General features: G+C 37.1%; 1 protein-coding gene across 1 annotated transcript in view; it reads left to right on the plus strand.

Annotated features, from left to right (window-relative positions):
* The window catches only part of SP4 (Sp4 transcription factor), an 87,742-nt gene that overhangs the window by 29,594 nt on the left and 30,739 nt on the right, over positions 1-27,409 (plus strand). Inside the window, exons 4-5 of the mRNA XM_050785404.1 lie at positions 17,430-17,658; positions 22,233-22,432. Coding sequence (XP_050641361.1) covers positions 17,430-17,658; positions 22,233-22,432 — 429 coding nt within the window. The remainder of the gene's footprint in view (positions 1-17,429; positions 17,659-22,232; positions 22,433-27,409) is intronic.

The following is a 27,409-nucleotide window of genomic DNA, read 5'->3' on the forward strand; positions in this document are numbered from 1 at the left end:
ATGAAGCACATTGAGTTTTTCAAAGGAACCAACAACATAGCAATACAAAATAATAATTAAATCCCCCAGTGTGACAAAGGGGTAAGCGGTATGACCATGACCCACTGCTGCTTATTTTTTTTTATTAGGGGTGTGTGTGTGTGTATGCATGTGTGTGTTTGTGTTTAGGAGTTGGGGTCTTGCTCTGTTGGCCAAGCTGGAGTGCAGTTGCACATACGTAGAAATAATCTGGAACTATCTTAGCTATGAGCAATTAATATAATACATCACTAATTTTAGAAATAGTAATATAGGTATTATAAATTCATGGTCTTTTGGGGGTTTATTGTGATGAAATTAAAAGGCTAAATTATTCTTAAGAGTTCTTATAACTTTCGAAGAAGAAATGCAGCAATCATTTGTTAAAAGGATTTGGCTTTGATTATAGCTTTACAGTGAAGTTCATTTCTTGTCTGACCACGTCTTTAAATTATTTAAATAAGTCTTTTCCATCAAGTGCAGTTTTTCTGTCAAGGTTTATGTCTTTTTTTTGGTGGGGGCAGGGGGAGTGGAGTCTTACTCTGTCGCCCAGGCTGGAGTACAATGGCACAATCTTGGCATACTGCAACCTTTGCCTCCTGGGTTCAAGCGATTCTTCCGCCCCAGCCTCCCGAGTAGCTGGGATTACAGGCACCCACCATCATGCCTGGCTGATTTTTGAATTTTTGTAAAGGCAGGGTTTCACTATGTTGGCCAGGCTGGTCTTGAACTCCTGACCTCAGGTGATCCACCTGCCTCAGCCTCCCAAAGTGCTGGGGGTACAGCCGTGGGCCACTGCGTCCAGCCAGTTTATTTCTGTAAATGAGTTTTTAAAAATCATATTGTGAATTCATCACATAAGTGAATGAAACATTTTCTTTGCCTGTGTTCTCATTTCTTCTCCCTTCACCACAGAAATGCCAAAAGTCATTTGTGTCCAAGAAAGTTAATACAATAATTTTTTAAAATCCTCCTTTTCCCCCAATAAGTGCTCATACTCTTTTCACCTTAATTGGAGGCGAAAAGCTGAATTCTGTACTACTGAAGATAGATCTGGATGCTTGGTAGAATATGCAGGATGGTTCTTAGATGGCAGCCCCCCCAACACACACACACATACACACACACACACACTTTTAGAGAAAGATTTGTAGCCAGTTCATTTACACTTGAATGTAGAAATCTAGTATTTCCTGGTTGTTCAATTTGCTGTTTAGAGATGCAGCTTAAAATAGCCATCTATGGAGTTAGACTGATCCATGACACTTAACAGTGTTGGACCAACCTCTCTTGGCCCTAAACTATGCAACTATTTTAAGCTATGACCCTAAGAACTGACAGGGCATACTGTACCCTCTTAGCACTGAGCATTAGTTCTGTATTTTCAGAGCTGGACTGATTTAAACTTCTATAGAATTGAAGTTATCATTGTAATGTTCTAGGAATTCTTTTTTTTTTTTTTTTTGACACAGAGTCTCACTCTGTCACCAGGCTGGAGTGCAGTGGTGCAATCTCAGCTCACTGCAACCTCTGCCTCCCGCATTCAAGCGATTCTCCTGCCTCAGCCTCCTGAGTAGCTGGAACTACAGGCATGTACCACCACACCTGGCTAACTTTGTGTATTTTTAGTAGAGACAGGATTTCACCGTGTTAGCCAGGCTGGTCTCGATCTCCTGACCTCGTGATCCACCTGCCTCGGCCTCCCAAAGTGCTGGGATAACAGGCATGAGCCACCATGTTTTGGGAATTCTTATACCCACCTACACAAGCTGCCAGCTTGCCTTGGTATATCAGATTCCATTAAAATAAATACTAGGTAGAGGGGAAAGATATTAACCATAAACTGTGTGTTTTACCCAAGTAATATATTTTGAGCATTACTTGTTTGGATGAACCGCCTATAAAACAGAAAAGTCCCAAGAATGGTTTGATGATCACTGTAATAGGATTATACTGTTTTTAGATGGTTAGTACACTAATACATGATTCTGTGATTGCCTTTGCTCATATTTTCTGCTGTCATGGCAGATTGCTTTTTACCATTATTTCCTATTTTATCCATTTAATTGTTAGTGGTCCTGTTTACTAACTTTGTCCTCTTACCACTTCTCAACTGCATATCCATTTCTTTGTGATTTATTCCTTAAATTCCTACTAGGTGTAATCACAGGGCTAAGTTCTGAGAGCATAAAGGTAGAAGTCTTTGCCTTCTAAAAGCTTATGTTCCAATTGAGGAGACAGAATATTCATTAAAATAAAAGATAATGCATAGAAGTGTAATACAAGTGGTATATGCTAAAAGAGAGATGAATAGTAAAAGATGGTAATATTAAAATTAAGAGTAAGATGAATCCTCTGAGAGCCAGGGCAGAAATAAAAGGCTCCATGAAGCCTGGGAGGCTTGAACTGATTCTTTGAGAAAAGGAGAGCCCTAACAGGAATAAAGAAGGAAGGCATTGTACAAAAGATAGGAAGTTGGAATATGCTTTGTGTATTTCAGAAAGAATGGATAGACCTTTAAAGTTGTAGTGGAGACTGTGAGGAGAATGTTAGAAAATGAAGTTCTCAAGGTTGGTAGAAGTTTGATTATAGAATGGCAATGTCAGACCAAGGACAGGTGAAAAGGATATGTGAATGTGTGTATTTTTGAGGGGTAGGGGACAGGAAGTTTCATTTATAAAGTAGTGTTTTAGTTTTTTTTGTTTTTTTTTGTTTGTTTGTTTTTTAAAGACAGTGTCTCACTCTGTTACCCAGGCAGTGCAGTGGGGTGATCTTGGCTTGCTGCAACCTTCACCTCCCAGGCTCAAGCAGTCCTCCCACCTCAGCCTCCCAAGTAGCTGAGACTGCAGGTGTGCTGCCACCATGCCCAGCTAACTTTTGTATTTTGTAGAGACGGGGTTTTGCCATGTTGCCCAAGCTAGTTAGTTTTATTTTTTAACAGACATAGGAGAAATGGGGAAGCTAGTTTCGGGACCATAGTATTGACTTAGATATCAGTGATGGGAAATCCGAACTTCACTGTAAAGTATGTGGTTCTCAAGAGTCTTAAATAAAAATAAAAAAGACAGGATTTGATGTATGAAAGGAGAGAGGAAAAACATTTTAAGGGTAATTCTGTAGATTTTGAATCTGGATGACCATGAAAGTGCTTGTGCCATTCAAAGAAATGACTTTTAGAAAATGAAAGTGATGAACCTGAATTTTGATATTTATTAATAAGTCTGAGCTAATAGTATATTGAAAGTGTCTGGTTTGTATCTGGAGATTGGGCCTGAGAAGAGATCAGAATCAACAGTCTAGATTTGAAAGTCTTTTGCGTGGAGATGATGGTTGATATTATGGCAGCGTATGAAATTGAGGCAGACAATGTTGCATTTGATTGGAGAATTATGAGAACTGAACTTAGGATTACACCTAGTCTTTGGGGGGCCAAAAGCAGAAAGTTAAGAAAAGTGAGAACCATCAGAGAAATAGAGAACAGGGTAGTATGTCAGCAGGTAAGAGGAATCTCAGATGGTATTGAATGTTGACTTGAGAGTATTGAGAAAAGTTCAGCAGGTTTTGTGTTTGAATCATTTGATGAGACCTAAGAACTGTGTTGTTCAGTATGAAAGCCCCTGGTCTCATGTGGCTTATAAACCTAAAATTAATTAAAATTAAAAATTTATTTCCTCAGTTGGATTAACTACATTTAAAGTGGTAATAACCACATGTGGCAAGAGGCTATCATATTGGACAGCACTGATATATAACTTTTTTTTTTTTGAGATAGGGTCTGTCACCCAGGTGAAAGTGCTTCTAAAATGAGATTTTAAAAAGATGAGTCAATATTTGGAGAACTAGTCAGATGCTGATGCTGATAATAGAAGGGAGAATAAAGATAGTTCTGAGTGACTTCTCAGTAAATTAGAAGGCAAAATCATCTACAGATTGTAAGGTGCAAGGAAGGGAAATGAGGATATGAGGACAGAGGGAAAAAAACTGGACAGCCAGTGAAGGGCTATGTACATTGCCAACTATAGGATGAATGAAAGGTTACCAAGCAACAGTGATGGCTCAGGTAATGTAAATTAGAAAAACTGAAGAAGTAATAGAGCCCAATGTAGAATAAAAGTTGGTGATAGAGGCTATAAATGCATTACTACTGTGGTGACTCATTATACATCTAAAGGACTGAAAGTAGCTTTAAAACTTTTAAAGATTATTTAAAATTTCACATAGAATTAGCCAGATTTTCCTTTTTTGATTTATTTTTCACCATCCACTTAGGCAAATGTGATTCAACATAGAATGAGGGAAAATTAGAAAGTTTTTTGTTGTTGTTTTAAATATTGCAAATTTAAGAAAAGTATTCAGATCTTTCTAGGGTTTGTCGGCTAGGAAGGATTTCTTCAACATAAACAGAGTTGAGAATAGTTGACAGTTATCTGGAGCAAGATTAGAATAAGTAGAAATAACTAGATATTAAAGAGGAGTGTGTCTTTGTTTTCCTAAGCTTTTCTCTCTAACACCCGATGACTAGAGTTGCCTTTCCTTCCTAGCTCAGGGAAGTTAAGAGCAATACCTTCAGGCATTAGGATTGATAGACAGGTGTTACTATGTTTACCACTCACTCCCTGTTGCCTCCAAAGTCCAAATAATATCCTTAGTGCACAAAGAGAGAATATAGGCAACCGGGAAAGAGTGTAGGGCTCTGGATTCAGGCTGACCTAGGTCCACATCTTGTCTTTACAACTTAATAGCAGCTGTGTAATCTGGGAAATGTACATAACCTCTCCAAGTCTTAGAAGAGAGCATTGGACAAAGTGTAAGTGTAAAGTAGTTTAGTTCAATTCTAACCATTTAGTAAATTGAGTAAATGCAAATAATTATTGTGTGGCAGCTATTCTGGATTGGGGATGGGAAGGATGGGCATAATACCTTAACAAGAATTCCCTCTCTCCTATCCCAGAAAGTCCCTTCTTTAAGAAATTGACAGCCTGGACAACATAGCAAGATCCCAATAAAAAATGTAGCTGGGTATGGTGGCACTTGTCTGTTGTCCTACTTGAGAGGGCTGACGTAGGATGATTTCTTGAGCCTAGGGGTTTGAGATTACAGTGAGCTATGATTGCACTACTGCACTGCAGCCTGGGCAACAGAGTGAGACCCTGTCTCTTAAAAAAAAAAAAAAAATTAAGGCCCTTCCTGATCTATCCTTCCAACCCCATCTTTAGCCCCCTCACTTCCTTGAACTTTACTCCAGTGGTATGCTGTTTCAGTGTTATGCCTTTAAATATAGCCTTCCCACTGCCTTCCCCATTTGCCTTTTTTCTTTCCACCCATCAATGGTTTCATCTCCTCTGTGAAGCCTTCATTGTTTTTTTTTTTTTTTTTTGACAGTAAATCACTGTCCTCTCTATTAAGTAAGCATTTTATGCACATTTTTGTTATTGTACATATTATAGTTATTTATTTGAGTGTGTCTTCCCTACAGGTGAGGGCTTCTGGTCAGATCTTATTTATCATTTCTCCAGCAGCATTAAAGCACATAGCAGGTACTCAGTAGATGTTTGCTGAATAAATAAATCTCACTTGTATACTAAGTTCACATCCAAAGTGCTAGGAGTTAAGGAAATGTGAATGGCTGCTAAGTATTTGTACTTAATATGTTTGCAGTTTGTTTTACTGTAGTCAACATTTCTCTTGAGTATTTATCACATTCCAGACATTATGCTAAGATGTGTGCTATATACACTGTTTCAGTCAACTCCTACAGCTCCCAGGTCCTCAAAGGAAGAAACTGCAGTGAGAATCAGAACTCAGAAACAGGTCTGCTTGACGTGAAAGTTCTATTTAAACTGGCTCTACTAAACTGTTGTGCCTGTTCAGTAACTCAGTATTGGTTCACAGATTGTACATGCCCCATAGTATGTAAATAGTCCTGGAAGTCATTGGCTAATATGGTTCACCTTCATTTAAGAGATACAGAAGGTACTCAGTTGTTTCTTAGTATTTTCATTTGTAGTTCATCTGTAGGAAAACAGGTCATTGAAGCTCTTGCATAAGGCAAAGAAGTATTTTATAATTAATAAGCATAATTTTCCAGTCAAGGATTTTTTTTACCACCACTGTACCATGGAATCTCTCTAGTCATATGTCTGTCAAAACTGTCACAGCCTATTCCCAAATTTGTATAGCTCTCTTTTCAAAGGCTTTAATTCAGAGTCATATAGTTTCTGTTTTTGTGGAGACTCATGTAGTTTTTATAGGGATCACACAAATGTACCATATTTTAATTTTTCATATATTTTGTTATAGCTGTTTATAATGATATGAATGATAGGCATAAATGTTAGTTGAGTTATTCCAATGCTGAGTTTCAGCGAATTTCTTAGCCTCAGCATTATTGACATTTTAGGCCAGGTAATTCTTTGTTTTTGGGATATGTTTTGTGCCTTGTAAGATGTTTAGCAGCATCCCAGGCCTCTACTCACTATATACTAGTAATCTCACACTTTGTGACGACCAAAAATGTCTCCAGACGTTGCTAAGTGTCTCCTGGAAGGCAAAATTACCTCCTTTTGGGAACCACTAGCTTAAAGGTACTCATAGCCAACAAAAGTAGAAATAAAAAAAAATTTTTTTTTAAATCTAGTTACTTTTTAAAAAACAACTTTATTTATATATACACATACCATATTATACAACAACTTTAAGTGTATATTCAATGGCTTTTGGTATATTGGTAGAGTTTTGCAGCTTTCACCACAATCTAGTTTTAGAACATTCACATGACCTCATAAAGAAACCCTTATTAGCAGTCATTCCCCATTTCTCCTCTCTATCCTCTCCAGCCCTAAGCATATTTGGTTATCTTTTTATGTTTAGGAATATACAGCCTCCTTGCTTATTTTAAGCCAGATCATTATGTAAACCAAATCCTATTTTAGAGTGTGTTTATTGAAAGTTATTTGCAATGTTAGGAGACATATTCTTTGAGAGGACCTTAGACATTTGCTTAGGCAGATTCCAAGTTTAATCTGTAAAGGAAGTCAATCTAAGTAGGCTCAGTTAAGAATCATTTTAGTATTATTCAGAACAGAAAAAATGCCACTGGCCCCCGTGGCAAGTTTTGTATCATAGAAGTCAGCAGTTTTTGTTTTTCCTGATCAGTTCTCTTAGAAAACCTTGTTCCCTAGATTATATGCACAAAACGTTATTAAGAAACACATGTACTTTGAACCTGCTGTATGACTATTATTAAATAGTCATTTTCAGTTTATTGGTAGGTGAGTTTATTTATAGGCAGATAAGTAGTTTTGTTTTGTTTTTCAAATTTGCAGATCTATCTTACTTACAGAGTAATGTTACTTACTATTTACTATAAGAAAAAACCTTGCAAATCGTCTTTTCCAAAAGAAGAAATAAGGCACAGTTGGATTATTTTGCGTACACACACACATCTGTTTTAAACTGTGTGTTCATTTCTGTCCCTATTCCTAAGCTGACAGCTCCTTATTTTAATTACTGTAGCTGCATAACATATCTTTATTCTACTATTCTGCTTTTTCAGAGTTTTCTTAGTTGATTTTTCACATGTCAGATTAGCAGAGTTTCATGGAAAAGTTTCGAATTAAATTTGTGATTGTATTCACTTCATAGAATAATTTTGGAAGAATTGACACATTTAGTGTAATGATTCTTCCTATCCAAGAACATATATTTCTCTCTATTGAGGTCTTGTTTTATATCCTTTATTAAATCTGCCTCGAGATCTTACATATTTCTAATTAGACTGATTTCTCAGGTATTTGTGGTTATTGTTGCTATTATGAAAGAAATTGTTTTGTTTTGTTTTTTTTCTTTTTCAAGTGCTTGTTGCTTATATGGTTGGGAACTGTTGCTTTTTTATGTTGATCTTGTATTTGGTCATCTTGCTGATGGCCGGGTGTCATATTATAATAATTTGTTGATTTTTCTATAGTTTTCTAAATAATGCAATTATATCTTTTGTAAATCATGACAGTTTCGTTACTTCCTTTTCAGTCTTTATTGCTTATATAGATTTGTTACTTCTTGCCTTACTACATTGGCTTGCACCTTAAGGAAATATACAATATTAGAGGTGAGAGCAGTAATCACTTCTATTAGAAACTACAGTGAGATAATCCGATTTTTTTATTAAATGATTTTATAATTTTTACTGAGTTTCTCTTGCTCCATGAGATGAAACAGCTTTCTCCCCCATACTTCTGGTGGAAATGTAAATGAATGCAGCTCTTTATATATACTCCTGTAATTTTATAATCTAGATAGTCTTACAAATGTTTCATGTCCTTTGATTTAGTAATCTCACTTCTAGGACTATCCCTTGGAAAGAATAAACAATATTTTAGTTCACGTTGCTCATTACTTTGTTACTTATAACACGTATTTGGAAATAAATATCTAATAGTACAGTAATGGCTTTGTAAATTATGGTATATGATGAAATACTGCACAACCACTATATTAAAATAATTTGTAATATTAATAACTTAGAAGTACTTATTAAATAAGTAAAAGAGGCTAATACAGAATTTTTATGTAGTAAAGTTGTATCAGCATCAGAATGCACTGAACAAAGATTAAAACAGAACTTAGATCATCACATCAAAATGATGATAGTAGTAATCTATGGGTAATTACTTTCTGGATTATTTCATTTCCTTATTCATAGTTTTCTATGATGAGCATGCTTTGTTCTTAAAATCAGAAGAAAAAGAAACTTAAAGCATATGTGTTTATAATACTAAACTATTTACTTTCATCAAAATAGGGAGAAAGGGAGAAATCTTAGCCTATTCCCTAAATGGCAAGTTTAGTTATGATTTTTTTTTTTTTTTTTTTTTTTTTTAGACGGAGTCTCGCTTTGTCGCCCAGGCTGGGGTGCAGTGGCCGGATCTTAGCTCACTGCAAGCTCCGCCTCCCGGGTTTATGCCATTCTCCTGCCTCAGCCTCCCGAGTAGCTGGGACTACAGGCGCCCGCCACCACCCCCGACTAGTTTTTTTTTTTTTTTTTTTTTTGTATTTTTTATTAGAGACGGGGTTTCACCGTGTTAGCCAGGATGGTCTCGATCTCCTGACCTCATGATCCGCGCATCTCGGCCTCCCAAAGTGCTGCGATTACAGGCTTGAGCCACCGTGCCCGGCTTTTTTTTTTTTTTTTTTTTTAAGACAGAGTCTCGCTTTGTTGCCCAGGCTGGAGTGCAGTGGTGAGATCTTGGCTCACTGCAACCTCTGCCTCCCATGTTCAAGCAATTCTCCTGTCTCAGCCTCCTGAGTAGTTGGGACTACAGGTGCCTGCCACCATGCCCGGCTAATTTTTTTGTATTTTTAGTAGAGACAGGATTTCATCATATTGGCCAGGCTAGGACTAGTTGGTCTCAAACCCCTGACCTTGTGATCCGCCCACCTCATCCTCCCAAAGTGCTGGGATTACAGTCATGAGCCACCACGCCCGGCCTATACTTTTTTAAAGTTAACATTTTTGTAATACTCTTTTCAAAAAAACCTTGCTGAATGTAGATAGCAAATGTCATCGGATAAATCTGATACTTGAGAGAGTAGTACATAGTTTCAGTACCAAGGTTGAGAGTTATGCTCTGGACTCTGCTCCTAAATGATCTGACTGCCATATCAGTGAGTCAGGGAGGAATTGTAGCAGATACCCACTTGATTTGGTTTCTTACTGTCTTGTCACCTGTGTGCATTTGTATTGTAAACTAGCTGTCATCTAGCAGTCCTGTGATATACTGCTGGCCGAGTTTCATAAGAAAGCTTCTATGTTTGTATGGATTTTAGATTATCATTCGCGTTATTTAAGAAACATTCATTAAGTACTTTCAGTGTGCCAGGAACTTTTGTAGCCAAAGGACAAATGACATAAAAACCACACAGATGGCCTGTTTTTTGAGCAGCTTTTGTTGGAAATAATTTATGACAAATATTATGATGGAATGAGATGGTATCTTACTGGCAAGACCAGAAATACTTAAATTCTAATTCAGCCAATTCTTGAGGTCTCTTAGGGAGCTACGTATACCAAAATTCAAGTCAGAATTTGTTGGCTTAGGCATAGGCCCCTGCCTCACAATCCAGGGAACTAGGTTATTCTTTATGGAATATGCCTTTTTCCTTTACTAGCTAAACCTGACTTTCCTTTCTTCCTGTTAGCTTAAATTCAAATCGTCTCAACTTTTACTTCTCTACTGAGGCAAAAGACTACTGGTACTAAAAGAAAATGAGCAAGAAATGCCCAACAAGCTAGATCTTGTTGAATAGTTAGTGATTCTAGTATCTTACTACCAGCCGGGCGCGGTGGCTCAAGCCTGTAATCCCAGCACTTTGGGAGGCCGAGACGGGCAGATCACGAGGTCAGGAGATCGAGACCATCCTGGCTAACACGGTGAAACCCCGTCTCTACTAAAAAAATACAAAAAACTAGCTGGGCGAGGTGGCAGGCGCCTGTAGTCCCAGCTACTCCGGAGGCTGAGGCAGGAGAATGGCGTGAACCTGGGAGACGGAGCTTGCAGTGAGCTGAGATCCGGCCACTGCACTCCAGCCTGGGCAACAGAGCGAGACTCCATCTCAAAAAAATAAAAAATATCTTACTACCTACCAACAAACTGTCCCCCCTCCATTACCTTGGCCCAGTTTCTATGTTTGAAAAAATTAAAAAAAAAAAAAAAAAGCAGAACCAATAAAGGAGTAAGAAAGATGGCTTGGCTACTCCAAGCAGCCTTGTAATGTTTTACCTCTGGTAATGTGGAAGAAAAATAAAAGAATGGCCATCCTCAGTCTGTTTCACCATAATGTGTAGTTACAAAACCAAGAAATTTTGAGTTATTAAAAAAATTATTTTACAAAGCAGTTTCATTGGTAAGAGAAGGATTAAAGACTAAAATCTGAAAGATGAATAGGCTTTTGTCAGACCAAGGGAGATGGAAATTTGGGGTGGGAGAATATGTTGGATTCCAGCTGTATTACTCAAATGTTCGGAGACACAGAACATTAGAGAAGACAGGAGTTCACTGTAGGTGATGGTGAGAGTGGGCATGGAGCAGGAGTGCCCAGAGATGAAGTTATAAAACTAAGCAAGAGTTAGATCATGAAGAACTTTATGTACTCTGCTAAGAAATACTGACCTTATTGTGAATGTATGGAGGGCCCATTGGCTTTTTGGGGAGCTAGGTCTGCAATATGAATATAATTAGGGGCAAAACTGACATAATGGTGATAAGGGCTTGCACTAATGTGCAAGCAGCGGGTATGATGAAGACATTTGAGATATTTTGAAGAGGTAGACTCAACAGGGACTTATGATCAACGTAGATAATGTGTATGGTGGAAAGAGAATAGCTTTTTGAGTTGGCTAAGCCTGGGTTCAAATCCCAGCTCTGTCACTTTTCCATTTTAGGATCCTGGGTGTTTCACATACCCCTCAGAACCTTAGTTTTCTCATCTTAATTGGGACAGTAAGCTGGGTGCCATGGCTTGTGCCTGTAGTCCCGGCTCTTTGGGAGGCTGAGGCAGGAGGGTCACTTGAGGTCAGGAGTTTGATTCTAGCATGGGCAACATAGTGAGATATAATCTCTAAAAGAATTTTTAAAATTAACTAGGTGTGGTGGCATGCATCTGTAGTCCCAACTACTCAGGAGGCAGAGGCAGGAGGATTGCTTGAGTCCAAGAGTTAGAGGCTACAGTAAGCCATGATTGTGCCACTGTACTCTAGCCTGGGCAAGAGAGCAAGACTCCATTTCTTAAAAATAAAAAGTTGGGACAGTAATATTCAGCCCATAGGGATATGAGGAGTAAGTGAAACAATGTATGGAAAGCATCCAGTAAAGTGCCTTACCACATAGTAGATATAAAACAATAGTTGCTCTTGTTGTCAGAGATGAAGAAGATAGAGAGGAATCAAGAATGGCTTCCAAGTTTTCTATTTGAATGGTGAAAAAGAGCTATATTAGGAAAGTGGGCTAAGCTCTCTGGTTCTTAGATTGCTTGTGAGGAATCTGAGGTGGAAATGTTCACTGGCAGTTGACAGTAGGAGTATGACACTTCTGAGTAGAAGGCACAGATCTGCGAGATAATCAGCTTATGCATAGCAGTAAAAGTTACGAAAGTAGATGAGGTCCCCCAAGAAGAGAGTTAGAATGAAAAGTCAGACCCTGGAGAGTAGCCTAGGAAGAGCAGAGGGTGTTTGTTTGTTTGTTTGTTTGTTTGTTTGTTTGTTTTTGAGAGGGTCTTGCTCTGTTACCTAGGCTAAAGTTGAAGTGCAGTGGTGCAATCACGGCTCACTGAAGTCTTGATCCCCAGGGCTCAAGCGATCCTCTCACCTCAGCACTTCAGTCTCATGAGTAGCTGGGACTACAGGCACATGCCACCATGCCCGACTAATTTTTTAATTTTTTTAAGAGATGGGGTCTCACTATATTGCCTTGGTTGGTCTTGAACTCCTGGGCTCAAGCCGTCCTCCTGCCTCTGCCTACCAAAGTGCGGGGATTACAGGTGTGAGCCACCGCACCTGGCTGATACATCTTTTAAGAATGTGACATAAATTTAGATTTAAGTGCTGATTTTAAAAAATTGCTAAGGCCATACATGGTGGTGCACGCCTGTAATCTCAGCTACTTGGAAGTCCAAGGCAGGAGAATTGCTTGAGCCCAGGAGTTCAAGACTAGTCTGAGCAGCAGAGTAAGACCCCTATCTCTTAAAAAAAAAAAAAACCAACAAACAAAAAGGAGCTAACAGAGAAGAAGGGGTTTCTGAAATGTGGGAAGTTAGCTCACAGAGTAAATGTTGGATAAGGATGGAGTGGCGTGTGGTGTCAAATGCCGCAGAGCAGTCCTGTAATGGTCACTGAGAAAATGCACAATAGATTTGGTCATTAGGAGAAAGACTGTGAAGCAGGAGCTAAGTAAGTCCTTGTGGTATAGTGCTTTGAATGCTAGACTTTGGTCAGTGGAAGAATGATTAAACGTTACTGAGCATGAAAGTGAGACGATCAGAACACGACTTTTTTATTTTTCTGGCAGCAGTTTGAAGGATGAGAAAGGAGGGAAAGCTTCATTTAGGTTGGTAGAGGCACAGATTAACAAGGGCTTGGATCAAGATGATAGTCTTGCTTGGAAACAGATTAGTGTAAGAGCTATTATTATGCAGTAGTGTGTCCATAATTCGGTCATCACTGGATGTAATGAGTAAAGAAGTAGCCTAAAAGATGACATTTTAAGGTTTTCAGTGTGGATAATAAGGAGAGTGGGAGTAGCATTTACTGAAACAGGGACATTAGCAGAAGCAAGACTGGAAGGTGAAATCATTTTTTATTTTTAAACGTTGATTTATTAAACATATGTTATTGAGTGGCATTGTTATTGAGTTATTAGGCACTGTTATACTAGTGATACAGCAGGGAACACAATAGGCAAGATCCCTACTTTTTTTTTTTTTTTTTTTTTTGAGACAGAGTCTTGCTCTGTCGCCCAGGCTGGGGTGCAGTGGCCGGATCTCAGCTCACTGCAAGCTCCACCTCCCGGGTTTAGACCATTCTCCTGCCTCAGCCTCCCGAGTAGCTGGGACTACAGGCGCCCGCCACCTCGCCCGGCTAGTTTTTTTTTTTTGTATTTTTTAGTAGAGACGGGGTTTCACCGTGTTAGCCAGGATGGTCTCGATCTCCTGACCTCGTGATCCGCCCGTCTCGGCCTCCCAAAGTGCTGGGATTACAGGCTTGAGCCACCGTGCCCGGCCAAGATCCCTACTTTCATGGCACTTTACCTTCAGAAGTGAGTTGAAGACCAAATTATAAAAGGACAAAGTAAGACAAGACAAAACTAGGTGGTGATACGGTGATATACTGAGGGGAACCACTTTTAGATGGGAAGGTCAGGAATGGCATTTCTAAAGAGGAGAGATTTGAACTCAAACCAGAATATTACAAAGGAATCAACTATGTAAAGATCTGCGTGCAAAGGCATCCCCACTTAGACTGGAGAGTATGTGCAAAGTCCCTAAGAAGGAAATGAGCTTGATTTGTTTGAGGGCCGGAAGAGAGGCCAGTGTATCAAGTGCAGAGTGAGCAAGGGAGAGACTAATAGAGATGAGGTCTGAGAAGGCAATAGAATTAAACTTAAGTGGGGCCTCAGAGGTCTTGCTCTGGAGTTTGGTGGCTTACTGATGGCAGTGGAAATAAAGTAGTTGTTGAACTTAGCTGTCTGTGAAACATCTAGATGAAGTCAATTAACAGGCTTCAATATACAAACTCAAATATAATTTGCCTCTATTATTCATTGAAATAACTTTCCAAGTTGTTTAGGCATTGAACAAAGAAAGGCTCACAATATGGAGGCATGAGGAGTATGTCAAGGATGTGGTCAAGGGACCAGAGGAATCAGGAATCTCTAGCAGTTCTTCCCCACCCCTCACCCCCCAACTTAGCTTTGACTTGAAACTCATCTAGCAGTTCTTTACTAAAATAAAGGTCATCTTAAATATTATTGCGACCTTTAAAGTAATGACTGTTATATAAATGTTATGAGAAAAGTAGTCAAAAAATTGTGGCCGAAAATACCTGTGTCTTCAGGGGATGTAAAGGGTATTTGCCAACTTAAAATACCTGCAGCTCCATAGGGACCATGCTGTAGATTTTGTAGAGTGCTTGTTCAGACAGTACTCTCATTTCTAGAAATGCATTTTTTTTTTTTTTTTGTAGTAAACAGAAAGTGTGTGTATCACTGTGCTTCTTGGTACACAAGTAGTTTGAATAGATTGTGTAGCCACGGTCATCCTTAAGGCATCTGGTTTTCCTAAATACGTGTTCAAAAACACTGAAACAAAATAATTATACCTTTTGTTTATGTATTGCTTTATAATTTATATAGCCTTTACCCCTGGAAAATCAACTTGATCCTCAGAAACAGCTCTTTAAAGTAGACAGGGAGCAGAAATTTTACGGAAGTCAGTGTTACTGTTTTAGAGTTGAGGAAACTGAGGATCCCTGAGTGCACAGTCATAAATTTAAAACTCTGACTTCACTTGCATTGCTTTACTTACCACACCATGCTAATTCAAAGGTGTACAAAAATGTAAACTTTAGTAGAGGGTTTGTATCCTTACTGAAACAGTGACAAAATGTATTTTTTAATGTGTATCTTAGTTATGGGTGCTACCAAAAGGAATTAAGGGTGCTGTGGATATGCAGAGGACGGTGAGATTGACTTTGGCTGGGAGAGTCAGAGGTTTAATTTTGTTTAGAAAATGTGTACTATTTTCTTACTTGGTAATTTTTATTGCTGCTTGTTGGTTGCCCCGTACTTTTAAGATACTACATATGCAGTTTTGAAATAACCACCCCCACCCCTGCCTTTTTTTTTTTTTTTTTTTTTTTTGAGACAGAGTCTCGCTCTTGTCTCCCAGGCTGGAGTGCAGTGGCACAATTTCGACTCACTGAAACCTCTGCCTCCCGGGTTCAAGCGATTCCCCTGTCTCAGCCTCCCAAGTAGCTGGGACTACAGGCGTGTGCAACCACACCTGGCTAATTTTTTGTTGAAGTGCAGTGGTGCAATCACTGGACTTTTTAGTAGAGATGGGGTTTCACTGTGTTAGCTAGGATGGTCTCCATCTCTTGACCTGGTGATTCACCCACCTCAGCCTCCGAAAATGCTGGGATTACAGGCATGAGCCACCATGCCCGGCCTGAAAGAAACCATTTTATATGCAGGACTGGCATGTTTATTTCTGCTAGCATATTTTATTCTTTTTTTTTTTTTTTTTTTTTTTTTTTTTTTTGGGATAGAGTCTCGCTCTGTCGCCCAGGCTGCATGATCTCGGCTCACTGTAAGCTCTGCCTCCCGGGTTCACGCCATTCTCCTGCCTCAGCCTTGTGAATAGCGAGTAGCTGGGACTACAGGTGCCTGCCACCATGCCCAACTAATTTTTTTGTATTTTTAGTAGAGACGGGGTTTCACCATGTTAACCAGGATGGTCTCGATCTCCTGACCTTGTGATCCTCCGTCTCGACCTCCCAAAGTGACTTATTTTATTCTTGTATTGCCCCTGAACTCAGCAGAGATGAATTAGTAACAGTAGCTACTATGTAATGAGCAATTCTGTGCCAGCACTGTGGTAGAGGATTTATAAATTAACTTACTTAATACTTATATCAATTTTCTGAGGTGGAAACATTCTTTCATAAATTGGTATTTTCTTTTCAGTCCATTCACATACTTGTTATTCCCACATCTGATGGAGAGAATGTAGAACTGTGTGAAAGATAAGATAATTATAAGGCATCATAGGCTGGGTGCGGTGGCTCACACCTGTAATACCAGCACTTTGGGAGGCCGAAGCAGGTGAATCACCTGAGGTGAGGAGTTTGAGACTAGCCTGGCAAACATTGCGAAACCCTGTCTCTACTAAAAATACAAAAAAAAACTAGCTGGGCATGTTGGCACGCACCTGTCATCCCAGCTACTAGGGAGGCTGAAGCAGGAGAATTGCTTGAATCCAGGAGGTGGAGGTTGCAGTGAGCTGAGATCGTGCTACTGCACTCCAGCCTGGGTGACAGAGCAAGACTCCTTCTCAAAAAAAAAAAAAAAAAAAAAAAAAAGAGCATTGTATTTCAGGATAATGTTAAGCCATGCAAATACATTTTTTTGTTGTTTTATTGTGCATTATTTATTATATTTTTACCAAAGTGAAGAAGCCGCGCTGGTATATATACTAATCTGAGCAATGAAGTGTAAGCTATATAACATGAGTGAATAAAGTAATAATATTTTAAATGTCTTTTTATGATTACAGTGACAGTATGTAGTAATCTTGGGTGGTTTTGCATTTTAAAAACCACTTTATGTATACAATTAAAAGAGTCAAATCAATAAAGAGATGTTTATTTAAACTATTTAGGAATGCAAGATGTCCATAAAACTTAATCCTTTGTTTAGTGACTTTTCACTCCTGTATTTTCTTGTTGTGATGAGATATGTTGCTTACTGTGGAAATGGTAATAAAGCTTTGTGTTTATATAACGTCTTTTATCTTAGGATCTCAAAATGCTTTTAGACTCATGTATCCTCATAGTATTTTAGTGAGTAGGTAAGTAGCAAGTATTCTTATCTTCATTTTATAGATGGAGAGAGAAATTAAGTCCCAAAGTGGGTTAAATGATTTATGTATATAGTTCCGTCATCTAGATACATAGGCAACCTGAGCCACTAAAGTAAGAATACTATATTTTAGAAGGATTGACATAGTATAAGCCATTAACCCCTTAGTTTTTGTACTTTACAGATTGTTAGAAAAAATTTATGCACTTGGAATTTTTTTTTAATCCTTTCTTTAGATGTAGAAAACATTACAATGTTTCTTTTTTTTTTCTTCCTTTTTAGGTCAGCAGCAAGGACAAGATGGAGTAAAAGTCCAGCAAGCTACTATAGCTCCTGTAACTGTAGCAGTTGGAGGAATTGCTAATGCCACGATAGGTGCTGTTAGTCCTGACCAACTCACACAAGTGCATTTGCAGCAAGGCCAGCAAACTTCTGATCAAGAGGTACAACCTGGCAAGAGGCTTCGAAGAGTTGCCTGTTCCTGTCCTAATTGTAGGGAAGGAGAAGGAAGGTAAATGCTCTGTTTTTCAACTGTGTCCATTTGGAAGGCATAAAACAGGAGTTAAAACCGAGTAATTGGCTGGGAATGATGGTCACAAGAACCTCATTACCTTCATAGCCTAGAAGTTGATATATAATATTAGAAAGGGAATTAAGTTAGGCTATTTTAGGAATGAAATTTGAGTGGTCCTCTGCCTTGTTCCTTACACTTTAAAAATACATTTTTTCTTTCTTTTTTCTACCCCCCCCCGGGCCCCCCCAACGAGATGGAGTTTCACTCTGCTGCCCAGGCTGGAGTGCAATGGTGTGATCTCGGCTCACTGCAACCTCTACTTTCCGGGTTCAAGCGATTCTCCTGCCTCAGCCTTCCGAGTAGCTGGGATTAATTATAGACGCCCGCCACCACACGCGGCAGGGTTTCACCATGTCGGCCAGGATGGTCTCAAACTCCTGACCTCAGGTGATCCGACCAGCTCAGCCCCCCAAGTGCTGGGATTACAGGTGTGAGCCACTGTGCCCAGCCCATTTTTTTTTCATAAAATTTTTACATAACTTTATTGATATAAAACTCGCTCTTACACCCTATAGTTCACCCATTTAAAGTGTACAATTCAGTGGTTTTTAATATATTCAGAGCTGTGTAGACATGACTACAATCAATTTTAGAATGTTTTCATCATCCCCAGAATAAATTCTGTATCTTTTAAACATCACCCCCTTATCCTCCCAACCCTTCCATCCTAAACAACTAATTTCTGTCTTTATAGATTTGTCTATTCTGGACAATTCATATAAATGGAATCGTGACTTTTGTGACTGGTTTCTTTTAGCATAATGTTTTCAAGGTTCAGCCGTATTACAGCATGATCAGTACTTCATTCCTTTTTAGGGACAAATAATATTTCTCTGTATGGATATACAATATTTTGTTTATCCTGTCACTTGAAGGACATTTGGTTTTATCCACCCACTGACCATTATGAATAATACTGCAGTAAACATTTGTGTACAAGTGTTTATGTGGACATATGTTTTCATTTCTCTTGTATTTTTATGAAATTACCTAGAAATGGAATTTCTGGGTCATATTGTATTTCTATGTTTAACCATTTGAGGAACTTACAGATTATTTTCCAAAAATGGCTGTACCATTTAACATTTCCATCAGTAGGGTATGAGGGTTCCAGTCTCTAGATCATTGCCAGTACTTGTCATTATCTGACTTTATGATTAAAGCTATCCTACTGGGTTTGAAGTGATACCTCACGGCAGTTTTGTTTTTCCCGATTACTAGTGATATTAAGCATATTTTCTTTTTCTTATTGGCCATGTTTGTATCTTTGGAGAAATATTTATTTGGATCTTTTGCCCATTTTAAATTATATTATTTTTCATTATGGAATTGTCTCTTTATATATTCTAGATACAAGTTCCTTATCAGATATATGATTTGAGAATATTGTCTCCCGGCTGGGCATGGTGGCTCACGCCTGTAATCCCAGCACTTTGGGATGCCAAGGCAGGTGGATCACCTGAGGTCAGGAGTTGGAGACCAGCCTGACCGGCATGGAGAAACCCCATCTCTACTAAAAATACAAAATTAGCCAAGCATGGTGGCGCGTGCCTGTAATCCCAGCAACTTGGGAGGCTGAGGGAGGAGAATTGCTTGAACCCAGGAGGCAGAGGTTGCGGTGAGCCGAGATCGCGCCACTGCACTCCAGCCTGGGTGAAAGAGCAAAACTCCGTCTAAAAAAAAAAAAAAGAGAGAAAAATATTGTCTCCCATTGTGTGAATTGTCTTTATAGTTTCTTGATAGTGCCTTTGCACCAAAGTTTTGATTTTGAAGTCTAGAGTTTTCTATTTTCCTTTATTGCTTCTGCTTGTGGTATTGTGTCAGAATTCATTGCCAAATCCAAAGTCATTAAGATTCCTAGGTTTTTTTGGGTTTTTTTTAAAGATAATTTTATAGTTTTTACTCTTACATTTAGGTCTTTGATGAATTTGGGGTTAATTTTTATATGGTGTTAGGTAAGGGTTCATCAAACACCATTTGTTGAAAAGACTCTCCTTTCTCCATTGAGTGTTCTTGGCACCCATGTCAAAAATTAGTTGACCATAGAACATGGATTTATTTCAGGACTTTCAATTCTATTCCATTGATCTGTATATCTGTCTTTATATCAGTACCACAGTGTCTTGAGTACTTTGGATTTGTAATAACTTTTGAAATCGAGAAATGTGAGTCCTGCAACTTTGTTATTTTTCGAAATTGTATTGACTCTTTAGGGACACTTGCAATTCCATGTGAATTTTAGAATCAGTTTGTCAATTTCTACAAAGAAGCCAGATGGTATTCTGATGGGAATTGCATTGAATCTGTAGATCACTTTGGGGACTGTTGCCTGCTTAACAATATTTCATCTTTTGGTCCATGCACATGGGAAGTATTTCTGGTTATTTAATCTTTAACTTCTTTCATCAATGGTTTATAGTTTTCAGAGTATACATTTTGTACTTTTGTTAAATTCCAATTTTATTTCTGATACTGTTATAAGTTGAACTGTGTCCTTGGTTGTTCATTACAACTGTGTAGAAATATATTTTTTAAGTGTATTAATCTTGTATCCTGCAACTTTTGCTGAACTTTTTGATTAGTTATAACAGGTTTTTTTTTTGTTTTTTTTTTTTTTTAGTGGAGTCTAGAATTTCTATGTTTGAGGTCATGGAATCTGTGAACAGAGATAACTTTTACTTTTTCCTTTCTACGCTGCAGGAGTTCTGTTTCTTTTTCTTACTTAATTTCTCTGTCTGGAACCTCTGGTACAATGTTGACAGTGTGCTTGTATTTTTTTTGAGGCTTTTTGCATCCATATTCATAAGAGATACGTCTGTGGTTTTCTTTTTTTGTAATGTTTTTATCTGATTTTGATAATAATACCGGCCTCATAGAATGAATTGGAAAGTATTCCCTCCAAACTGGTATTAATTCTTTAAATGTTTTGTGGAATTTACAAGTGAAGCTGTCTGTTCTTGGGCTTTTCATATGGGTAGTTTTAATTACTAATTCAGTCTAGTTGCTTGTTGTGGGTTTATTCTGATTGATTATCTGTTCCTGAGTCAGTTTTAGTATTTTGGTCCATATTTTTCTAGGAATTTGTCCATCTCATCTGAGTTACCCAAGTAATTGGCATAGAATTGTTCATGGTATTCTTTTGTAATCCTTTTTGTTTCTGTAAGGTTGGTGGTGATATCTCCTCTTTGATTTCTGATTCTAATAATTTGAGTCTTATTTTCTTGGTCAGTCTAGCTTGTTAGTTTGTTAGTTTTGCTTACTTTTCCCAAGAATCTCAATGTTTGACATTTATTCTGACCCTAAGAAGGTTCTTCACAGCCTCTTCTCACTTCTGTCTAGCAAACTAGCCAGCCTGTAGTTAAGCCTTTATTTCCAGTGAATCTGTTAGTCTTCTCCCAATTAACTGCCTTTGGAACAATCTCTACTTTTTTTGAGAGTACCCTTAGGCTTGAACTTCTTCACATTGTCTTACAAATGAAGTCAGTTCCTTTGGGAAGAGATTTGGAGCTCTTTGTTTTATGGTATTTCGGGGTTATGGCTCTTGAGCTAGAGGTTGAGACAGTGGCTCATTTCTCTCTGAGTGACAACTCTCCTTTAAGAGCTGAGTGCCTGGTTGCAGGGGCAGCAGTAGCCTCAGGTCTTCTCAACTGGCCTCTCCTGGCTTAGAACTTTGACTTTATGAACTATGAATGGGCCAGGTCAACAGCAACCTAGACTCCAGTATTTTCATCATGCCACATCCAAGGTAGAGCCTATGTCCCAGGGCTAAGGACTGGGTTCTGCTACACTTGCCTGGAACTTAGCAACAGGCAACCAAGAGTAAAATAAGAAATGCAGACATCTTGCCCCTCCTAGGGCCATAGCTCTCTGACCGGGAGGTGGGAAGAGTAGGAATCATATTCTTGGCTGCACCAGTGTCTAATGTTCCTGTGTGGAGGTGGGAGGAAGTAGGGAAGGAGAGAGTCTTGGTTCAAATACCACAGACTCGTACTGTTCTTACCAATTTCTGTGAGATTTTCTTGAATAAATGTTTCTTTATTTGCTTTTAGGACCATTTCCAGATACTTTAAATGGTATTTTTTACTTTTTTATAATTTTCTCTGGGAAACAGATCCATGAAACTCTTCACACTGTCCTGCTGGAAACGAAACTCTGCATCTTACACTTTTAACTGGATTTAGCCATCCTTTTGAAATTTTAGAGAAGTTTCAAGTGTTTTGAAAGGCTTAGAGAAATTTTTTTCCCAAGGGAAGAGCCCACTATGAAAGGAACATGAGTCCATAGTAGGGCATAAACTCGGTGAGGTTAACACATTTTCGTAGCAGTTTGGTACACAGACCTGTTATGTTTTTTCTTTAATTGAAAATTTTCTGATTTTAGCTACAGCTATGGCATCATGATCCAACAAACCTATTCAGAGAAGTACCATTTAATTACCTTGATTCTTTCTAATTTTCCTGTAAGTCTGTTATTTGGCAGTGTAATTAATGTTTGGTTTTTCTTTTTGCTAGAGGCAGTAATGAACCAGGAAAAAAGAAGCAACATATCTGTCATATTGAAGGATGTGGTAAAGTTTATGGCAAAACATCTCATTTACGAGCACATCTTCGCTGGCATACTGGAGAAAGACCTTTTATATGCAACTGGATGTTTTGCGGCAAAAGATTCACAAGGAGTGATGAGCTCCAGAGACATAGAAGAACCCATACAGGTTAGTTGGTTTATTTTAGGACTTGTACTTTTTACTTATTTCTTCAGTTTTTACATGTTAGTTTTAGTGATAGTTTAGCTATCACATTGGAAATATGCAAATGGAGGAGAATGCATTTACTTTAGCAGTTATATGGAAGATGTTTAAGATGAACCTTTTTAACCTCATTTCTGAGATACGTTTTATTCTACTTTTTGTAAACTTTATCAGCATATTTATGAGACTGAGAATTTATTCCATTTGTTTATATTGTATTCTTAGCATGTTGAAATCATACATTATTTTTCATAAGTGTTTAGGTGAAAAGAGTTGAATTATGATCTTAATAGGGACTTTCATTTAGTTTTTTTTTTTTAAACAATTCCAGAAAATTCACCAAAGTGTCAAGAATAGTATAATAAACATCTGTCTAACAACCCTCACTCAGAATGGACAGTTGTTAATATTATATTTTCTGGGTTTTGTTTTAAATAAAGTAAAGCACTTGTAAAGTGAACATCATCTTTACCCTTTCACCTTTCAAAGACTACAGCTACTATAAGTCTAATGTGTCTAAGTTTTACGTACACTTTTTATACTCTTTCGTATATGATTAATGGATCTACATATAAAATGTTTTGTGTGTATTATGAAATGTTACAATGTTGCAGAATTATAAATTTCACTTGTTTTGATATCTGTAAGTTTGTACATATATGTATATTTGCATATATGTATTTCCTTGAACTGCTACATGATATTTTATCACATGAGTCTACCACACTGTATTCATTCCCATACTGTTTGAGGTTATTGCTAGGGTTTTTGTGTGTGTGTGCTATCACAGACTTAGATGATGAGAACATGTATGAGAAGTGGAATTATTGGATCATAGAGAATGTATATGTTTGGTTTTGCTAGGTAATGGCTAAAGAGTCTCTACAGTGGCTATTTCACCAGCAATGATTGATAGTTTCCACTTTGTGCTCACCAGTACTCAGTAGTGTCAGGCCTTGAAAGTTTTTGTCAATCTAAAATTGTTTCTCATTTTTAAAATTTGCGTTTTTCATGTTTATCCATGAGATTAAGCATCTTTCATATGTATATTGGTCATTTATGGCTTTGTTTATTATTCTGGTTCTCGTTCTTCTTTCAGAGGTTTTCCTTATTTATATGATTTTCAGGTTATACTTTTCCCTTTCAGTAAAGGACTATTGCTAGTCTTATCAGCTCAAGATTCTTTTTGTTGATGGAATGAAATGAGGATATAATTTTATTTTTCTTCCATATGGAAAGCCATTTCTTAAATAGCCCGTTCTGTCTCTATTGATTGTCCTCTTTTACATAATGTCTCTTTTAAGTGTGGTTCAATTTCTGGTTTCTGTATTTTGAAGTTTTTATCTATCTGACAGTTCCTACACCAGTGCTCTTACTATATTAATAACTGTGGTTTTATATTAAGTCTCGACTTCTGGTTGGGCAATTTTCTTTCTTTCTCCCTTTCTTTCTTTCTTTTTCTCTCTTTCTGTCTTTCTCTCTCTTTCTTTCTTTCTCTTTCTGTCTTTCTTTCTTTCTCTCTCTCTCTTTTTCTTTCTTTCTTTCTTTTCTTTTTTCCCCCAGAACATCTACCCTTTTCAGAATATTTAGAATTTGGGACTCAGTATTTCATTATTGAATAAATTAATTTCAATAAATTATTGAATTATACTTTAAACCTGTACCAAGATACATGTGGCACAAAAGGAGGAATAAAACTGACATTTCTAAATTAGCTGCTATATTATAGTCAGATATTTTGAATATATGATTTCATTCTGTTCTAACAGCAACACTGGCATAGAAATTAGCTGCATTTTAAGATTAGAAAGTAGTATTAGAAAAGAAAAATTATGAAATCTATTAAAAATGGTAAATATAAAGTTAATTTGATATACACATAAAGTAGTAATACAAATGAGTACAGATTGAGTACCCCTTATCTGAAATGCTTGGGACTAGAAATGTTTGGGTTTCGGATTTTTTCAGATTTTGCGTGTACACAATGCAATACTTTGGGGATTCATTTGTGTTTCATATGTACCTTATACATATAGACTGAAGGTGATCTTATACAATATTTTTAATAATTTTATGTGTGAAACAAAGATTGTATTAAGTACTTATGTGTGGAATTTTCTACTTGTGGAATCATGTCAACACTCAAAAAGTTTCAGATTTTGGAGCAATTTGGATTTTAGATTTTTGTATTAGGGATGCTCACCCTGTGTTAGTGTAGCGTCGCAATCCCTGAAAAAGTTAGCATTATAGTAAAGCTATGAATTTTAATTTTAAAAAAGATAATTTGAATTCTTTCTGTATAGTACTGTACCACACCATTGACGTTTTCAAATATGATTGATTAAAAGTTAATCCCATACCAATTGTTGACGTCTGTTTTAGAAAAATACTCTACTATTTATGTCTGTATGAAAGGATGTAGTGTTTCCACCCCAGATTAGCAGTGGGATAAATTAGGAAAGCTAAGAAAATTTGCTGCTTTGTTTGATTTGGAACCTTACAAAATGATTGCATCATTTTGTCTGAGAAATGATGAATTGGTAAAGTCCCTCTCTCTTACACATCCACACACTTGCAGATACACAAAACAAATTTATTCAGTAATTTATATATACATATACTTCAAAACCACATGTTATGATTTGGGGCATATCTTTAAAAAAAAAAAGATTCACACCATTGTTATCATCTACTGGATTGACAATTCATAATCGAATATACTTTAAGCTTACTTTCAGTGGTTCAGACATCTTAAATATACATAAAATTGTTTAATTAAAACAGGTTGACACTAAAAAATATTAAGTTTAATGTCACTAAACATTGTTACTTTTAAAGATTTAACACAGTAACTCCTAAGTGTTTGTTAAATTTGTCTAAAAGAATATGAAAAATATATTTTGAAATATTGATTAAGCATTTAATATGTTAAGTTAAAAGCCTTAACCGTTCATAGCAAGAACTATGCTTTATTTGATGTCTAACCACTACTATAAATAGAAACTTACTGACTTGGCTATGAATGAATGGAGTTATTTGTATTCACTGCTGAAAATAGTGATCTGTTTGCTGTTTAAAAAATTTTAAAAGGTTTTCAAAACAATACATGCGTATGGTATTTAAAAATCACAGAAGAGCTTACTGTAGTAAGGAGGCTGTTTGCCCCACCCCTGTCCTGCTTTCCAGAGAAAATCATACCTAACTATTTTAACTATTTTTTGCTTTTTTGTTCTTTCTAGGATGACTGCCATGTATCTAAATCATATACTTATATGCTGTTATTTATTGGTCTATCAATATTTGATACTATCTATTGAGTTCTTTCATTTAGAATTGAAGATTTACTTCACTTTGCACCATCTGAAGACATTAAGATTCCTTTGAAAAACTGTGTGCAGGCCAGACAGACATTCTCTCTTAACTCACCACTCTGTTTCCAATAGAGTTAGACTATGTCTTTTTTTTTTCTTGTATTGTTTAACTTTACCTGAAATAATCTTTAGTTATTTCAAGTTTTTAAGAACAATGTGGATTCCATTCACATTTTCCTTTTCCTTTTTTCTGGAACCTTCCATCTTTCTAATGAAAATGAACAGTTTCTTCTGTAGACCTGTTGCACGGGTATTATCTTGAGATTTTTCTTCTCTGTTCATTTGGATCTCATATTGGTTCTCAAGATCTCATGTTTTCATTTTTCTTAGTCTACTCTCTTCATTGCTGGAAAACATGCTGAAGTGCTGAAATACAAAAAGTATGGGGAAGTAAATTTGTCTAAAGAATTCTTTATTTTGTCTTTCTGCTTAATTTGGTTGTTTGACTAATACAGTAGTCTAGATTGAAAATTATATTCTCTTAAAACATTGTCACAGCTCTATTGTTTTCTTTCATATGTTTTATCAACAAGAGGTTTGTTATTTTTTTTTTCCTGTAGGTGACCTGATTTCTCCCCTGCAACTTTATTTTTATTTTGAAATAATTTTACACTTAGAGAAGAGTTGCAAAGGTAGCATAGAGTTCTCATATCATTCACCAAGTTTCCCTTAATGTAAACTTCTTGTATAACCACAGTACCTTATGAAAATTAAGAAATTAACATTGTTACAATACTATTAATTACACTTTCCACCAATATACCTTTTATTTTCCAGGATTCAGTCTGGAATAACACGCTGCATTTATTTGTCATGTTTCCTTAGTCTCCTGCAATCCGTGACTTTTCCTAGTCCTTGTCTTTTATCACCTGGACACATTTGAAAGTTAGTAGGTTCTGTATTTTTAGAATGACTCTCAATTTGGGTTTGTCTAATGTTTTCTAATGATTAGACTAAGGTTGTGAATTGTCATGAGAAGAATAACACATTAGTGTCTTCCTCATCACATCATATAAGAGGAGGTATGTAATGTGACTATCTCATTATTGGTGATGTTAACCCTGATGCATTGGTTAATGTAGAGTGTGCCACATTTCTTCACTGTAAAGTTACGGTTTCTCTCTTTCCATATTGTTTGTTAGAAGCAAGTCACTAAATTCAGTCCACATTCAAGGGGAACAGAATTAAGCTTCACCTTCTGAAGGGAGAAGTAGCGAAGAATTTGTGGACATATGTTAAAACCACCACAATAATTACTATTTTAGAGGAGTTTGGGGGGCTTTTTTACAAATAAAATACTAAAGCTTCACTTTTAGCATGCCTCAGTGGATCTTGCCTGCAACAGTTATTACTGTGATGTTTTAAAGGTCATTTTCAATTTTCCTTGTTCTTTGTACCACTTATACTTTCTTCTCCAATTATTTATTTATGCAATCATTTATTTACATTGGTATGGTCTCATGAGTATTTCTTTTGTTCTTTGGGTTACAATTCAATACTATCATTTTCTTGCTCAAATTGTTTCACCTTTGGCCATTGGAAGGTCTTTCACATTATTTCCTGTGTCTTC

The sequence above is a fragment of the Macaca thibetana genome, chromosome 3, assembly GCF_024542745.1.
Source record: "Macaca thibetana thibetana isolate TM-01 chromosome 3, ASM2454274v1, whole genome shotgun sequence".
In the NCBI taxonomy this organism is placed as follows: domain Eukaryota; kingdom Metazoa; phylum Chordata; class Mammalia; order Primates; family Cercopithecidae; genus Macaca; species Macaca thibetana.